Source organism: Phyllopteryx taeniolatus, chromosome 5 (assembly GCF_024500385.1).
Source record: "Phyllopteryx taeniolatus isolate TA_2022b chromosome 5, UOR_Ptae_1.2, whole genome shotgun sequence".
Lineage (NCBI taxonomy): Eukaryota > Metazoa > Chordata > Actinopteri > Syngnathiformes > Syngnathidae > Phyllopteryx > Phyllopteryx taeniolatus.
Genome location: NC_084506.1, coordinates 7,218,045 through 7,232,648, shown reverse-complemented (window position 1 = coordinate 7,232,648; position 14,604 = coordinate 7,218,045). Strand labels below are relative to the sequence as shown.

General features: G+C 41.3%; 2 protein-coding genes across 6 annotated transcripts in view; one reads left to right on the top strand and one right to left on the bottom strand.

The window, feature by feature from the left end:
• Positions 1-10,446, bottom strand: part of bcl2l13 (BCL2 like 13) — a 16,419-nt gene extending 5,973 nt beyond the window's left edge. Inside the window, exons 1-6 of one of the 2 annotated variants that reach the window (XM_061775218.1) lie at positions 10,305-10,446; positions 9,484-9,697; positions 6,445-6,528; positions 5,155-5,311; positions 4,846-4,918; positions 4,315-4,443 (exon numbers count right to left, since the gene is read on the bottom strand). In XM_061775218.1, the coding sequence (XP_061631202.1) occupies positions 4,315-4,443; positions 4,846-4,918; positions 5,155-5,311; positions 6,445-6,528; positions 9,484-9,634 (594 nt within the window). In that variant the 5' untranslated portion in view covers positions 9,635-9,697; positions 10,305-10,446. Of the gene's footprint in view, positions 1-4,314; positions 4,444-4,845; positions 4,919-5,154; positions 5,312-6,444; positions 6,529-9,483; positions 9,698-10,300 lie in introns of both variants that reach the window. The other variant, XM_061775219.1, reaches the window with a different exon arrangement.
• The window catches only part of LOC133478751 (V-type proton ATPase subunit E 1-like), a 17,864-nt gene extending 3,260 nt beyond the window's left edge, over positions 1-14,604 (top strand). Inside the window, exons 1-10 of one of the 4 annotated variants that reach the window (XM_061775227.1) lie at positions 10,670-10,880; positions 11,048-11,113; positions 11,231-11,340; positions 11,795-11,861; positions 12,008-12,097; positions 13,161-13,229; positions 13,340-13,434; positions 13,554-13,641; positions 13,998-14,066; positions 14,244-14,604. In XM_061775227.1, the coding sequence (XP_061631211.1) occupies positions 10,848-10,880; positions 11,048-11,113; positions 11,231-11,340; positions 11,795-11,861; positions 12,008-12,097; positions 13,161-13,229; positions 13,340-13,434; positions 13,554-13,641; positions 13,998-14,033 (654 nt within the window). In that variant the 5' untranslated portion in view covers positions 10,670-10,847 and the 3' untranslated portion in view covers positions 14,034-14,066; positions 14,244-14,604. Of the gene's footprint in view, positions 1-10,669; positions 10,881-11,047; positions 11,114-11,230; positions 11,341-11,794; positions 11,862-12,007; positions 12,098-13,160; positions 13,230-13,339; positions 13,435-13,553; positions 13,642-13,997; positions 14,067-14,243 lie in introns of those variants that run through there. The other 3 variants (XM_061775226.1, XM_061775228.1, XM_061775229.1) reach the window with 3 other exon arrangements.

Genomic DNA, 14,604 nt, shown 5'->3' with positions numbered 1-14,604 from the left:
CGAGCAAACAGGTCTGAGGATGACGCAGTCAACATGGGACTGCACTTCATCCTGGTACACCTCGAAGCCACAGGGTCCTACGCGAGGATCCTGTATGTGGACTTCAGCTCTGCGTTCAACACCATCATCCCCGAATTCCTCTCCTCCAAGCTTCTCCAGCTCAGCGTCTCGCCTTCCATCTGCCAGCGGATTTACAGCTTCCTGACGGGCAGGACACAGCAGGTGAGGCTGGGGGACACCACCTCATCCCCACAGCACCGGGGCACCCCAAGGATATGTCCTCCCTCCGCAACGCTTCTCTCTCTACACGAACGACTGCACCTCAACGGACCCAGTTGTCAAACTACTGAAGTCTGCAGATGACACCACAGTTATCGGCCTCAGCAAAGACGGTGACGAGTCTGCATATCGACAGGAAGTGGAGAGGCTAGAGGTTTGGTGCAGCCAACACAACTTGGAGCTGAACACGCTCAAGACGGTGGAGATGATTGGGGACTACAGGAAACATCCTTCGCCACGGCTCCCCCTCGCGGTGTCCTACTGCCCTGTGTCGACCGTCGAGAACTTTACATTTCTGGGAATTACAGTCTCCTTTAGGACCTGAAGAGGGAGACCAAAATCAACTCAATCCTCAAAAAGGCCCAGCAGAGGATGCACTTCCTGCGGCTTCTGAGGAAGCATGGTCTGCCACAGGAGGGTTTGAGGCAGTTCTACACAGAGGTCTGAATCGGTTCTGTGTTCATCCATCAGTCTGGTTTGGTGCTGCCACAAAGAAGGACTAAATCAGACCGCAACAGACAGTCAAAAATGATCGGTACCCACCATACCCACTCTTGAAGACTTGCACGCTGACTAAGACAACGGCACGCAAAATCCTCTTGGGCCGTCCAGATCCTGGTCACCACCTATTCCAGCTCCTACGCTCAAGTAGGCGCTATTGAAAAATGCAAACTAAAACCATCAGACATTCCAACAGCTTCTTCCCTCTTTCCATTAGGTTCTTAAAACAGTTGACTTACAATTTCATTGCAACATGCTACATAATTCGTACACTCACGCTGCACTATTTGTACACTGTTGTTGATTACTACTGGCCACCATTTGCACAATTGTCACTATACCAGATCATTAGTCACTTTAAATTACTCTAAATTGCTTGAGGACTTCATTATTTGCACAACCGCCATTATATCAGCATCACGACACTAGTAGTACACTTTCACTGTGCAATGACTCTCCACACGTTGTTGTTTTTTTGTCCTACATTTTCCCGTTAAAAGATAGCTTAAAACAATTACTTAAAAGTTTAAAAGATTAAACATATGATCTGTTAGTAATATAAAAAGGTATATGATCAAATACAAAGACGGGGAAAATGTGTTCTTGTTTTACTTTACTCTGAACTGTATCTTCTGATAAGACCTGAAGTTGATTGAGTCAACTTGGCCTTGCAGCCTCAGCACTAGGATATCTGCTCCCCTACCAAGGGCAGTTAACACATGTAGGTTTAAACAGTCAAAAAAAAAAATACAATAATAAATAAATAGTAAAGTTCAAATAGTTTCTCAAAATATAAATACAAGAATAAAGTACATATATTTAAAAAAAAAAAAAAAAAAAGACAACATAACCCTGCTCAGTGGAGAGATATTTCTCTGTTCAATACTGAGGCGTACCAAGTTCACACACGGAATACATTAGATAAGCGACATGAAGTACAACTGGCTTGCACTCTAGCCACTAGTTTACGCCCAAACAAATGCAGTGCAGCTCAACCTGCGGTTCGTGGACATCATGGCTAGCAATATGCCTTTGGCGGTATGTCAAACCTAATTTAAAACCCCCCAAAATTCTATACATGTGTTGTCAGAGATGATGTATATTCTAATAGTCAAATTGGAAGGTGACCAGAGTGTTGAAAATGAATGTAGATTGAAATACAAAGAAGAAGAAAACATTAAAAGTGGGCCATTCTAATCCCTTGTGATGATGTTTCTGCAAGATTGTGTGTTATTTTTGTCGGGCAGCCAGTCACGGCAATTCCAGATTCGTGTCAATGTCGAGGCATGGTGACGCACATATTTCACACATGAGCTGGCGAGATCGGGCTTACATAACATGGGGGGGGGAAGAGTACAGCTGCACTGTGCAGGACGCAATAGAATGTGCCATGACACGGGCTGAGCCAAACTGATTTCAGATTCGTCTCTCAGGGAACACTTGGTTTCAAAATGGAAAACCTCATGTCGTGACACTCACGCAAACTGTCACGTACAAAAGGCTGATGTGCAGCTTTTACTGCAAGCAAGAGACCAACAGACAGCAAACAAAGTACTAGCTGGACAGGCTTTAAGGTCACCGCTCTCTGCACACACAATTTATAACATTAAAAACCCACGACCTCCAGCGAAGCCATTTTCTTGCACATCTACCCCCTCCAACCACCCTTAACGTGTCCTCCCCTTCCTACGTGACCCTTGGCTGTGTACTCTTTATTGGGGGCTACTGGTTTTGTTCCTGCTAAATGAAGTGTACACCGCATTCGGGTCATAATAACCTGCATTGTTATCTGAAATGAGTAACAAACCACTCGTTACCGACCATCAATTCGTCTGCTCTTCCGATGAAGTGAAGGGCAGATTTGGTTTTTATTTAATATCTGATATTAAAGTACGTGCTTTATTTGTGCCGTGAAATGAAATGAACGAGAGCATATTTTTAGTACAAGTCACTAATAAGATGTTTAGTGTACATTTTTTTTTGCCAGCTACGATTATTTGTGTTATATTTTCTAACCCACTAGAAAAAAAATGGTACTGTGCAAAAAAATGTGTATCATTCCGAAACAGTAAATGCCTTTTTTTTTTTTTTTTTAATAAACCTCTTCATTTAAAGTTGAAAGTCTAAACTTTTGGCATATAAATTATAAAAAGTCCCTCATTGCCCAAATATTTCTGGACCACCAAACTGTACAATTTTTGCATATAAAAGTACCAACAGAACAATGAAAAAAAAGCACAAAATACTACCCGAGCTCCAGATCTTTCAGCTGGATGCAACTACAAGTACCTATAATAATAAAAAAAAAAATAATGCGTGAAGAAAGCACATCCTACCTTAGTACAAAGTCTGCAAACTCCCTGCTTTTCACTTAGCTGGACAGACAAAGCTCAGCGTAGATCACAGTGTAGTGCAGAAAAGCCCGTTTGAGAGACACAGATTTCACGTTCCCCTTGCTGCCATCAAGCTACTTTGCCTCCCTTCCAATCATCAGCCTGTACACTGGCGACCGCCTCCTTTCTCTTCACCCCTCCATTGCTGATCCTGCCCCAGCACATCATCTGTTCAACCCCTATGACATAACGCTGGCCAAGAATGTAGCCTTGTTCAGAACTGGCACATTGTGTTCATATTTCACTACATTAGAAAAATACAACAGCCATCACAATTGGTTAATAGAGACCAAAGCAGGGGTTATTTCTGCCAAATCTCATGATGCTGCATTTGTCAGCATGACCTTGTTCAAAGGGAGGATTTGTGATGCAGTTTTTTTAGCATTAAGCTAGGAGCATTAAAGACTCACTAATATCGTAAAGGAGAGCTGTTGCAAATTTAAAAAAAAACAACAGACGCAACTTCTCAAAATATTACAATGATATATATTAATAGCTTTGTAAACTGAATGATTTACATTTTGCTTGAGAAAACACTTTTTTCTCTTACTGTATTTATAATTTGAATCCTGCAGAAATTTCATTACTGAGAAACATTAAATTACCACGACAGACCTAAAAAAAAAAAAAAAAGTAGAAGGTTGTAAATTTCTATTGCATCAGTAAACATTTTCACTTGTTCTCTCTCCCCTGACGGCAAATCAATCAGAAGATTTACTCAAATTCATTCACCGAGAGTACCATTAGAAGCTTGTTGGGGATAAACTTATTTTTGCTATTTAAATACAACATGTACTTAAAGTTTATTTAGTACAATGCCCATTTAAATTTTGAGATGTTGAACAGTATAACTTCACAACTGTGTAACTGGGTCTGTTAAAGTGTCTCACTGGCGCCCTCCTCTGTTCACTTCAAGTACGTTACAAATACACTACATGAGCTGGAAATGTCAAATTCTAACACCTTAAAACCAATCATAAAATGTATTTAGAAGCACCATAACATACTTTTTTTTCCCTTTTAATTCCCATCGCCGGTAATAATCATTATATATGCAATGACAGACCCGTGCTTTTCATTTAATTTCATTTAGTTAATTCTAGCTTTTAACTCTCTTTGAAACTAGAAATAGAGCACTCACGTATCCCCCTTGCTGGCCGATGTATTCACCCTGAGCCTCTTCCAGGAAGCGCACTCCAAGATGAAGCAGGGTTGACACAGACTGATCTTCGCTTTGTAAAGCCCGAAGCAGCACCAAAGGCACAAGCACCTAGGAAACAAAGGGGAAGTAGTAAATCCACGACAAGGAAGGGGAAGTAGGAACGAAGCAGAAGGAGACAGGAGATACACATTTAAGTAAGGGAGCAAGTGGAACAGAGGAAGTTAAAGGAGGAATAGAGGAACAAGTATAGGCGGAGGAGTGGAGAAAGTAGTAAGGGAGAGTGGTACACGAGGCCGTGAAGAAGAAGGGAGGAAAAGAGGAAATGATCAATCTGAAGATGGGTGGAAGTAGAAACGAAGGGGACACGAAAGGGAAAAAAATGGAATATATATTTGTAAGAAAATAGTGTAAAAAAGAACCAAAATGCTGCATTTTTTTTTTTTTGTTAATAATAATAATAATTTGTTGCGACTTTGTCATTTGTGTGAAAATGAAGAAGGAAAAGCTCACCTTGCTCCGCCCTCCCTGCGTGTGTGTTAAAAGGTCCAGTGTTGTATCTCGGAATCTCTCAAATTCGAGAGGCCTAAAAACAGAAGACATGAATTCATGAAATACTTCAACATTGTTATGTTGTGAGCAGAGCCACTGACTTCTTTTAATGTTGACGTGAGACATACATCTGGCCCTATTATGAAAATTCTACTGCAACGGTATAAGTTGACACTGCAGGGAAGCCCGTGATAAAGGTGCAGGGGCTGCGAAGTAAGCCCACCAATGCATAACGGTGTTGTAACATGCTGACACAGCAAACAAACCGACCCAGCGAGGAGCGCGTGCACAGCTGGTCTTAGGTGCGCGTCCAGCTCTCGGGCCGCGCGATCTCCCAGCTCAGCGAGACAGTCTTCAATTGATGTCTCAGGGTTGACGGGATTGAATACCAGCGATGCGCGGCGGTCGAAGCCTGTGCTGGAAAAGGCTGAGAACACAAAGAGAATGTTACCTAAGGCAGGTTTAGCAACATGTGAAGAAAGTAACAGCAAAGGAAGAGAAAAATGGCAATGACTGATAAGTGCAGTGCTGTGAAAAAGTATTGGCCCCCCTCCTCAAATTCTTTTGTTTTTTGGCATAGTTTCCCCAACTCTAATATTTAATATTATCAAAGAAATGTAAATGGGGAAAATAACCCAAATGAACATTTGTTTTTGAAGCCATTCAGAAGTTTACTTGCGAGTGTCTTTTGGATTGTTGTCCTGCTGCAGAACTCAAGTGCGCTTCAGCTCGAGGCCAGGAACTGATGGCCCAACATTCTCCTTCAAGATTTTCTGGTAAAGAGCAGCATTCACGCTTCCATCAAGCAAGTCGTCATTTTTTTCCCCACGCTCTCATTTTTGAACCATGAACACTGACATCAACTGAGGCAAGGGAGGCCTGCAGTTCTTTAGACATTGTCCTGGGTTCCTTTGTGACCACCTGGATGAGTTGTTGCAGTGCTCTTGGGGTACATTTTGGAGGCCAGCAACTCTCGGAAGGTTCCCCACTGTTCCATGTTTTCTTCATGTGTGGGTAAATGGCTCTCACCGTAGTTTGCTGGAGTCCTAAAGCTTTAGAACTCGCTTTGTAACCCTTTCCAGACGGATAGATGACAAAGACTTTATTCTCATCTGTTCTTTAATTTCTTTGGACTGTGGCATTTGATTGCAGCCTTTGGAGATATTCTGGCTGACTTCATTTGGTCATTTTTGGTTCTATTGAAGTAATTTCTTGATTGAACAGTTCTGGAGGTAATCTGGATTGTGTGTGGTCAGTGAAAAGGAACCAAAAGAATTATTTAGAGACTCCGTTAATTCCTGATTTAGTGAAGTGGGTCATTACTTCTTCACAATAGTATTTTTTCCCCCCCCTTAATAAATAAAATCACCACTTAAAAACAACATTTTATGTTTACTTGGCTTATCTTTTATATTTACATATTTGTTTGAGGATCTAACATGTTAAAGTGGGGAAACGTATACGACTGTAAAAAGGGGGCCAATACTTTTTCTCGGCACTGCGTATGAGAGCAACATCTGGTCGAGTGTTTACTTGTGTGTCAATCAGTGAGCTACTTACATGCCGTAATTTCATCCTCAAGTCGTCTTAGCTCCTCTTCTACCTGCTCTTTCAAAATGCTGGCGCACTCTCGCTCGGCCTCTCCTGAAATCCAATTTGAAACGCACAACATATTCAATGACCACCATGTTTGACGAGTTTGAGGAAATGCCTTTCACACGCATGATACTTGATGATGATGTGGCTCGTGACTATGGCGCATGTATAAATCAAATGGTATGCATTACATTACCGTGAAAAAGCATTGGCCACCTTCTCAAATGTTTGCATAGTTTCCCCACGTTAATGTTTATTATGAAACAAATGTAAGCCAAGTGAACTTAAAAAAGGCTGTGTTTAAATGGTGAGTTCATTTATTAAGGGGGGAAAAAAAAAACTATCTTTGTAGGCCGACCACTCCTGAGCGGTTTCACCACTGTTCCATGTTTTCTCCATGTGAGGATAATGGAAATTTTATCAAGGGGGGTAATTACGTTTTCAAACAGGGCCAGGTAACGTTGAATAGTTTTTTTCCCCCCTTAAGTGAAATCACCATTTAAAAAACAGCATTTTAAGTTCACTTGGGTTATATGTGTCTGATATTTACATTCGGTTGATGGTCTTAAACGTGAAAGTGGGGAAACCATGCAAAAAAAACATGCAGACATTCTGCTTTCAACATATTGCTGAACTTAAAAGAATACGCTGAAAAATGTGCCCTCGCATTTTTTTGCATGCGCACAAAGCACACGTGCAGAGCTCAAACCCTGAGTCAAATATTTATAAGCTGCAGTCCGCACAGCTGAAGGCTCGATGAATCACGCAAGATACACACAACTGACTCAACTACTTGGCGGCGAGCGCCATATTTCACAATCAGAATGTAGAATTAAAGGTCTAAAAGGTCAAGTATAAAGAACAGAAAGCACGCTTGCGCAAAAAGTCCTATGCATTCCCATGGGAAATGTCTGCTTGGACGGGAATACCCAGACAATCACTGTTGTTTTTTTTGCTGTTGGCTTTGTGCTCTTTCAGCATTCAATCGCGGAGCCACAAGGCCAGCTATTCTGCCGCGCTCCATTAACGTGTGAGTGATCCTACGGTGATTACACATGACAAGCTGTCAGAAATTGGACCGGGTCATGCGGAAAGCAGGGATAGGACACTCGTCTGCCCGGCCACACCCACACCCGACATTTGTGGAGACAGGAAATACAGAAATTCCTGACTTTCTTTTTACTTGCATACTTTTGGCTTTTCCAACACAAAGTGACTTTCAGATTAATTTCCAAAACTGCTTCTCTCCATGTAAGTTTTAGTAGCCTTTGATTACATGGAACTTTGGAGTAAAATGCAATGTTATTGATCATCAAGCATATCTTTTCTTGATCACATTTTTTTTTTTTTTTAATTCAAGACTGCTGTGATAAATTAGGTTTAAAAAGTCCATTTTCTTCTAAATTTCTAATTGATTATGCCAGCACTATTTTAGTAAATTTGGGTCACAGGAAAAGACGATATTTCTTATTTAATTCAATTATAATAATCTACTCCAAGCCAGGTATGTGGGTGTCCTCAACACCCATACCCGGCGGGCACAATATTAGGGGCACCTGCACAATTTAATTGAGATTCAATGGAAAATCTGTATCAAGAACTTTGTCTTTTCAAAGAAAATGCTCCATTTTGATTGACACAGTTAACAGTTGTTATTCATTAAAGCCCGGTAAACACACGGCGATAATTGGGCTGTTTCTGTCCCAATTTTGCCCCTCCCCGACCAAAGACAACAAACACCAGACTATCTTATGTCTTATAAATTCTAAAATTATTCTAGAAGATTATCCTGTGGTCTGAGGTGTTTTAAGAGTGATTTTTTTTTTCTCCCCCGGATAATGGGGCTATAAACAGGTAGGGCCAACAATCGTGTATTACTGACCATAAATCTTCATGTGTGTGGGGGAACGCAGACGACTCCAGTCTCACGACTCCGTGAATTGTGACGTGACCGAAACGTAGCTAATCAAAGAAGTGTCCTGACTGTGGAACAACGAAGCGGCCGGCATTTTGCATCTTCTTAAGCCCTTTTGTTCTGTTTTCAGTGTTTTGGCCGTGACATTCCTTGGCAGAAAATATTGGCGCATGTCGTGTGCGCCTTCACCGGCATCCTGTTTACAACAGCTCCGTAACTTTCTCCCTCCCTTACCAACACTTTTGCGTCATGCTGGGCCATTTACGCTATTGCAGTGTTTTGGCTGTGGTACATTTTATTGAGTGGAGAATATTGAAAAAGGAACGACTAAAATGAAGTGAAGAGAGAGAGAGTGATGACTAAAAGGGGATTTGAACCATTCCTTCTGCATGTGTTAATCTGCAAAGGACAATTTATCGGCTGTTAAAAAAAAACTACAGTTGTTAGTTTACAAACTCAGCTAGCTTGCATGCATGCATGCATGCTGTGATCATGGGATTCCAATTTGAGTATCCCGGACATAAGACTTTTTCAACCCAGTTGGGTTTTGTATCAGATTAGATTGGGGACAGTATGTCAAAACCTTTTCAAAAACCACAAACTTGGAGTGGCCTGGGACAGGGTGTAGTCCGCCTTATGCCCGAGGTCTGCTGGTATAGGCTCCAGCATCCTGATTGATGGATGGTACATTACAGTATTTTAATCCCCTTGTGGGGGGAATTCAATGATGCAAGTGATTTTAAATAGAGGTCAAATAAAAATAATAAACATATCTAAAGGTGGGCACATTTATCTTGGAATGCGTTTCATGTCCACTGTCACCGTTTGTCGGCATGCAATTAAGTGGCCAATTGAGCATGCGAACAGGTGACTTCCTATCCTGAATAGTTGTGCTTTTGTTAAGTGTGTTGCATGTGAAGTGTACGGTGCACGTCACACATTGTGTTGCGACCTTCGGCTTGTCCCATTGGGGGTCGCCTAACTGTATAAATACGACTACAGACAAGAGTGTGCGCTCTTCGGCTACTACTGTATTTTGAGTGCCAAAAACGAATACGATCGCACGATACTCGCATGTCTCCTCTCACCTTCGGCTACGGTGAGTGGAGCATGCCACCTGCCAGCAGGCAGCCCTCCCAGGTAGGTGAGCACGATGTACTTGGTTTCATAATGGAAATCCTCAGGCACAGTGGCTGCAATGGTGGTCGGAAGAGGAGGGATGGAGCCTGAGGTAGCCATGGAACAGAGGTGTGTCACACTCCCAGGCACATATGTTCTTACAGTCAGAGCAGGACACCCCACCTGAAGATGCCATGAGGCGGAGGAGGGATACAAATTGCAGTTAGCACTATCTGCAGGCATTAGAAACACCCATTCACACAATATGAATTGCAAATCAGTATATATATATATATATATAAAAGATCATAAAACAGCTATATGAATCACAGTCTGTTATATAAGAGGCATAAGTTGATTATTATTATCGCACTTAAGTGCCACAATCACCTGCCCATGTAGCAAAGAGCAATGCTGGGGTCACAAACTGACATTTTTGGAGGTGCAAAAGTGCCAATTATATACGACGAATGAAAGTACAGAAACTATATTAAAACTATATCAAACCCTATTCAAATAGTCGCATACTATATTACTATGCTAAAAAGACCGACAGTGGTTCCGAATGTTTTAAATAACACCCCAAATGGCAAATTTGGGTCAGAAGTCAATTTTTAGTTCGACGGGTCATCTCCAAAGCAGGACACACACACACACACACACACACACACACACACACACACGCATGCAACAGCCACAGAAACGTTTCGCTAGCATAACGTTACATGTTTTCGGACGCAATTTCAGCAATGTCAACCCTGACTTTGATTTCAATGAAGGACACACCTACCGTCCTTGAATAAAGGCAGCCAGGTGCAAACGGAGGCCGAAGCGGAGCTGTGCAACACTGCTGCAGCTTAGTTAGCACGAAAGGGAGAAGCCAATTCAGTCAGTCAGTCAGTCAGTCAGACAGGCAGCTGTGTGCGTTCGGGGCGACCAAAGCCAGCGAGAGTGGAATACCAGTGTTTCTCTTTTCGCCTTCAGACTAAAATCATACGTGGAACCTTTTGCCTACTAACAGAAGAGTCGAAGAGCGAATTTTGAAATTTACACATTTGACACTTATTTCTTGACTATCTTTGAAAATTCAGTGCGTTAATATCGCTCAACTCTTATTCCCCCCCGCTTTCATAAGTATCAGGCCACTTGCCTGTTTTATTTTGAAACATCTAACCGGAAATGATGTCTCGTCTCGTATTTCACTTTGATGCGGAGGGAGTGGACTCACCAAGTTACTGTAACGCGAACAGGATCCCACAAATAGTCGTAAAATCTCGTTTATTTTTTTAACCACTCTAAATAAACATACATTTTAATAATAACAACAACAAACATGGCGCTCACCGATGCCGACGTCCAAAAACAGGTAACGATGATAATCTCTACATAGACGCCAGCCAAACAGCTCTTGAAAGTTTTGTAAAAGTAAAGTCGTATCGCGCAAAATAACGTTTACCGTTCTGAATTCGCTTTAAGAAAATGGATAAATCCACAAATGTCTTATTTGACGGCTCTGGATGTCTGTTGTGATAGATAAAGCACATGATGGCCTTCATCGAGCAAGAGGCCAATGAAAAAGTTGAGGAAATTGACGCCAAAGTAGGTCTTTTTTTACCCCCCTCACTGGAATTTCTTTATTATTATTTTTTTTTTATTTTATTTTTATTTTTGCTGAAATGTCCTACAAACAGAGTTGTCATGCTCAACTGATTGCAGGCGGAGGAAGAGTTCAACATCGAGAAAGGACGTTTAGTGCAAACGCAGAGGGTGAAAATAATGGACTACTACGAGAAGAAGGAAAAGCAGATTGAACAGCATAAGAAAATGTGAGTCATTTATCCAAGACATTAATTGCAATATTAGAGCTGCGCAAGTGCACACGCCCAAAAAAAAAAAAAAAAGTTATTCCTTCAAATGTTCATTTTACACTATGCTATCAATTTTCATGCTACACCCAGAAGAACTACATTTGCAAGTTCATACTGAGTCAGAGTCTTGAATTGCAAATCAGGATTCGCGTGGAGCTAAACCAGAAAATATTTTAATCTCTTGTAAATTTCAGTCATATCAAATCAGGTTCGAAAGTGCTTGTATAAAATATTGGATGTTGTATCTCGATTTAACTTGACCTCATTTTGCTGTTTAAGATGAGAGACTGCTACTCAGTGATTTCACCGGTGACGAAAGGTGGAAGTCTTGTGCTTTCCGAATGTTCTCGTTTAAGCTGTGACGTTTTTTGTTGTTGTTGTTGTTGTTTTTTTTTTTCCTATGGCTACGTAGCCAGATGTCCAACCTGATGAACCAAGCACGGCTGAAGGTGCTGAAGGCCCGTGATGACATGATCACGGTAAGCAGTCATGCTTTTTCTCCCAAATATCCACATAGCCATTCATCTGTCACAGCAAATCAATTTCGAGATTATGTCTCCATTGAAACATCGTAGCACTGTCTTTCATTGGAACTTCCTCTACCGCTTTAACCCTCGCATCACAGGACTTGTTGATTGAAGCCCGGCAAAAACTTGCAGCGATTGCGCAGGACCCCGCGAGGTACTCCACATTGCTTGAGGGGCTTGTGCTCCAGGTAAAGACTGTGGGAGAGGAAAACCTGATGAATCTGCTGTGGAGTTGAGACACCTTTTATTATCTTACAGGAGGATAGAAGCCACTTTTCTCATTCTGTAGGCGACTTTAGCAGACCTTTATTTTGGTCCTGGGCATCTCTTGACATGTTTCTCTTAGTTGCGTGTTGATCAGAATGTGTGCATATGTGTGTGATTGTGATGACGATGGTGGTGGTGTCAGACTGCTACAGATTTCAATGGTACCGCTGGCGCTCTCACAGGTGCACAGGCAGATTGAATTGTATAACATCATGTAGATTAAGTTTACAAATGAATTCAATAATTAGGGGCACACAAATCACATTATCTCCTCCTCCACCGAGCCTGAAGTACGGCGTCGTACCAAGACTGACCTGTGAGAGGCACAATGGTGTCACATGGCATCTCGAATGCCAGAAAATACAAAGAAGAAGAAAGAGTAGTAGTTGAAGAGGAATAGAAGTCAGCCTATCGCAGCTGCGCGAGAGGCAGGGTACACCCTGAACTGGTCGCCAGCCAATCATAGAGCAAATATAAACAATACAACCATTCGCACTCACATTCTCAGCGATGGGAAATGTTAGCGTCTTCAATTAACCTACCGTGCACGTTTTTTGGGGGATGTGGGAGGAAACCGGAGTACCCGGAGAAAACCCACACAGGCATGCGGACAACATGCAAACGCCACACAGGCGAGGCTGGATTTGAACCCAGGTCCTCAGAACTGTGAGGCCTCTTATTATAAAACTTAAAAGCTCAAATTAAAACGATACTGTCTGGCGTACATGACAGTCTAAAATGCCTGGACAATTGTTGCTAGGTAGATGATATGAGCACAATCAATTGTGCCCCATACGCCAATGTAACAATTGACATTTGCCAGCCATGCCCACTAGGAAGAGGAATTTAGAATCAGAACATATAGAGCCGTGTGTATTGATAAACTGTTCTGGATTAAATACAAACTAGTCACCGAGAGTGTTGTCAAACTGGGAACCTTTTTAACATGTGCCTTTTTTGAGTGTGCGCCTGTATAATGTGTAGGGTTTCTACCAACTGCTGGAAGAGAAAGTTATCATTCGTTGTCGCCAGCAGGATGTGGAGATGGTTCAGGTGAGCTTGAGCTGGGATGCAAGGATGAAAGAGGAATTTACGAGCGTTGCATTGAGGCTAGATTTTAGGAAGAGTTGCATATCTTTGCCTTTTTTTTTTTTTTTCGATAGGTTGCAGTGAATAAGAACATCCCCATCTTTAAAGCGGCTGTGAAAAAACACATCGTTGTCCAAATCGACATGAACCATTTTCTACCGTCAAGCATGTAAGCAAATTCAATGTACAATTAACATTTACACACTTACACTTCTTACTTTTTTTTTTTTATAAATAAAGAATACTTGTAATTGTCTTTATTTATTTATTTTTGGTTTGTTTTGACAGCTGCGGAGGAGTGGAGGTGTATAATGACAACGGCAAGATAAAAGTTTCTAACACTTTGGAGAACAGACTTGAACTTTTAGCGCAACAGGTGAAGACAACAATGTGTTTAATCACCAGTATTTGGCCTGGAGAGGGCACTACACTACACTACACACAATTCCAGTGGCGCACACCCTCACACAGATTTTTATCTGTGAGTGATCACTATTAATCTATTGATGCGTAGATACAAAAGTGTACAAAGTACTCTTTGATATCTGTATTTTTCTAATTGAATCAAATTTTGTGTGCAACTGCTGCATAAAAGCTTTATAAATACACATTGCTAAGTCATTTATTTGATGCTTGAGTGACATGTTAAAACCATAGACAATACAATGTTTTTAGAATAATACAAATCATAATAATAGTTTAAACATATTTTTAATTTCATGTCACTCAAAGGTCGCCGTACAGGAAGAAAAGAATGATCTAAAATGAACAAATACAAAATGAGGAGTGAACTACAGCAAGGTAGTATAAAACACTAGAACTAATATAGTATAGAAAGCACAGCATTGTGCTATTGATAAGAAACATTTAAAAGAAAAGATGGCTGGGAGCATTGAATCATGTGGCTGCTCATATATTTATCCGATTTAATCTGGGCCTCACAATGTGGTACATGTTGCTGGTTTTCCTCCCTTCCAGATGATGCCTGAAATCAGAGTGTCCTTATTTGGCGCCAACCCCAACCGCAAGTTCAGAGATTAACAGTGGATTTAAAGGGTCCGGCGTTCACACAGGCGGAATAGGTTTGAGTGGTGTTGCATCGTTCTCGTCACAAGTGCCTTTCTTCTTTTTAACTGGGCGAGCCCAGTGACTTGTCTTCGATTTCATTTCAGCCTTGTGTGCCAAATGTGTGTGTATGTATTTTTTTTTTTAAACAGTTTTACTATGTTTACAACTGTATACAAGCAAACAAACAACATGTTTATTATTATTATTATTATTATCATCAGGGAGCTCTTAATATTCAAAAGCCAAAGTAATAAATAAGTGCGACACAGAA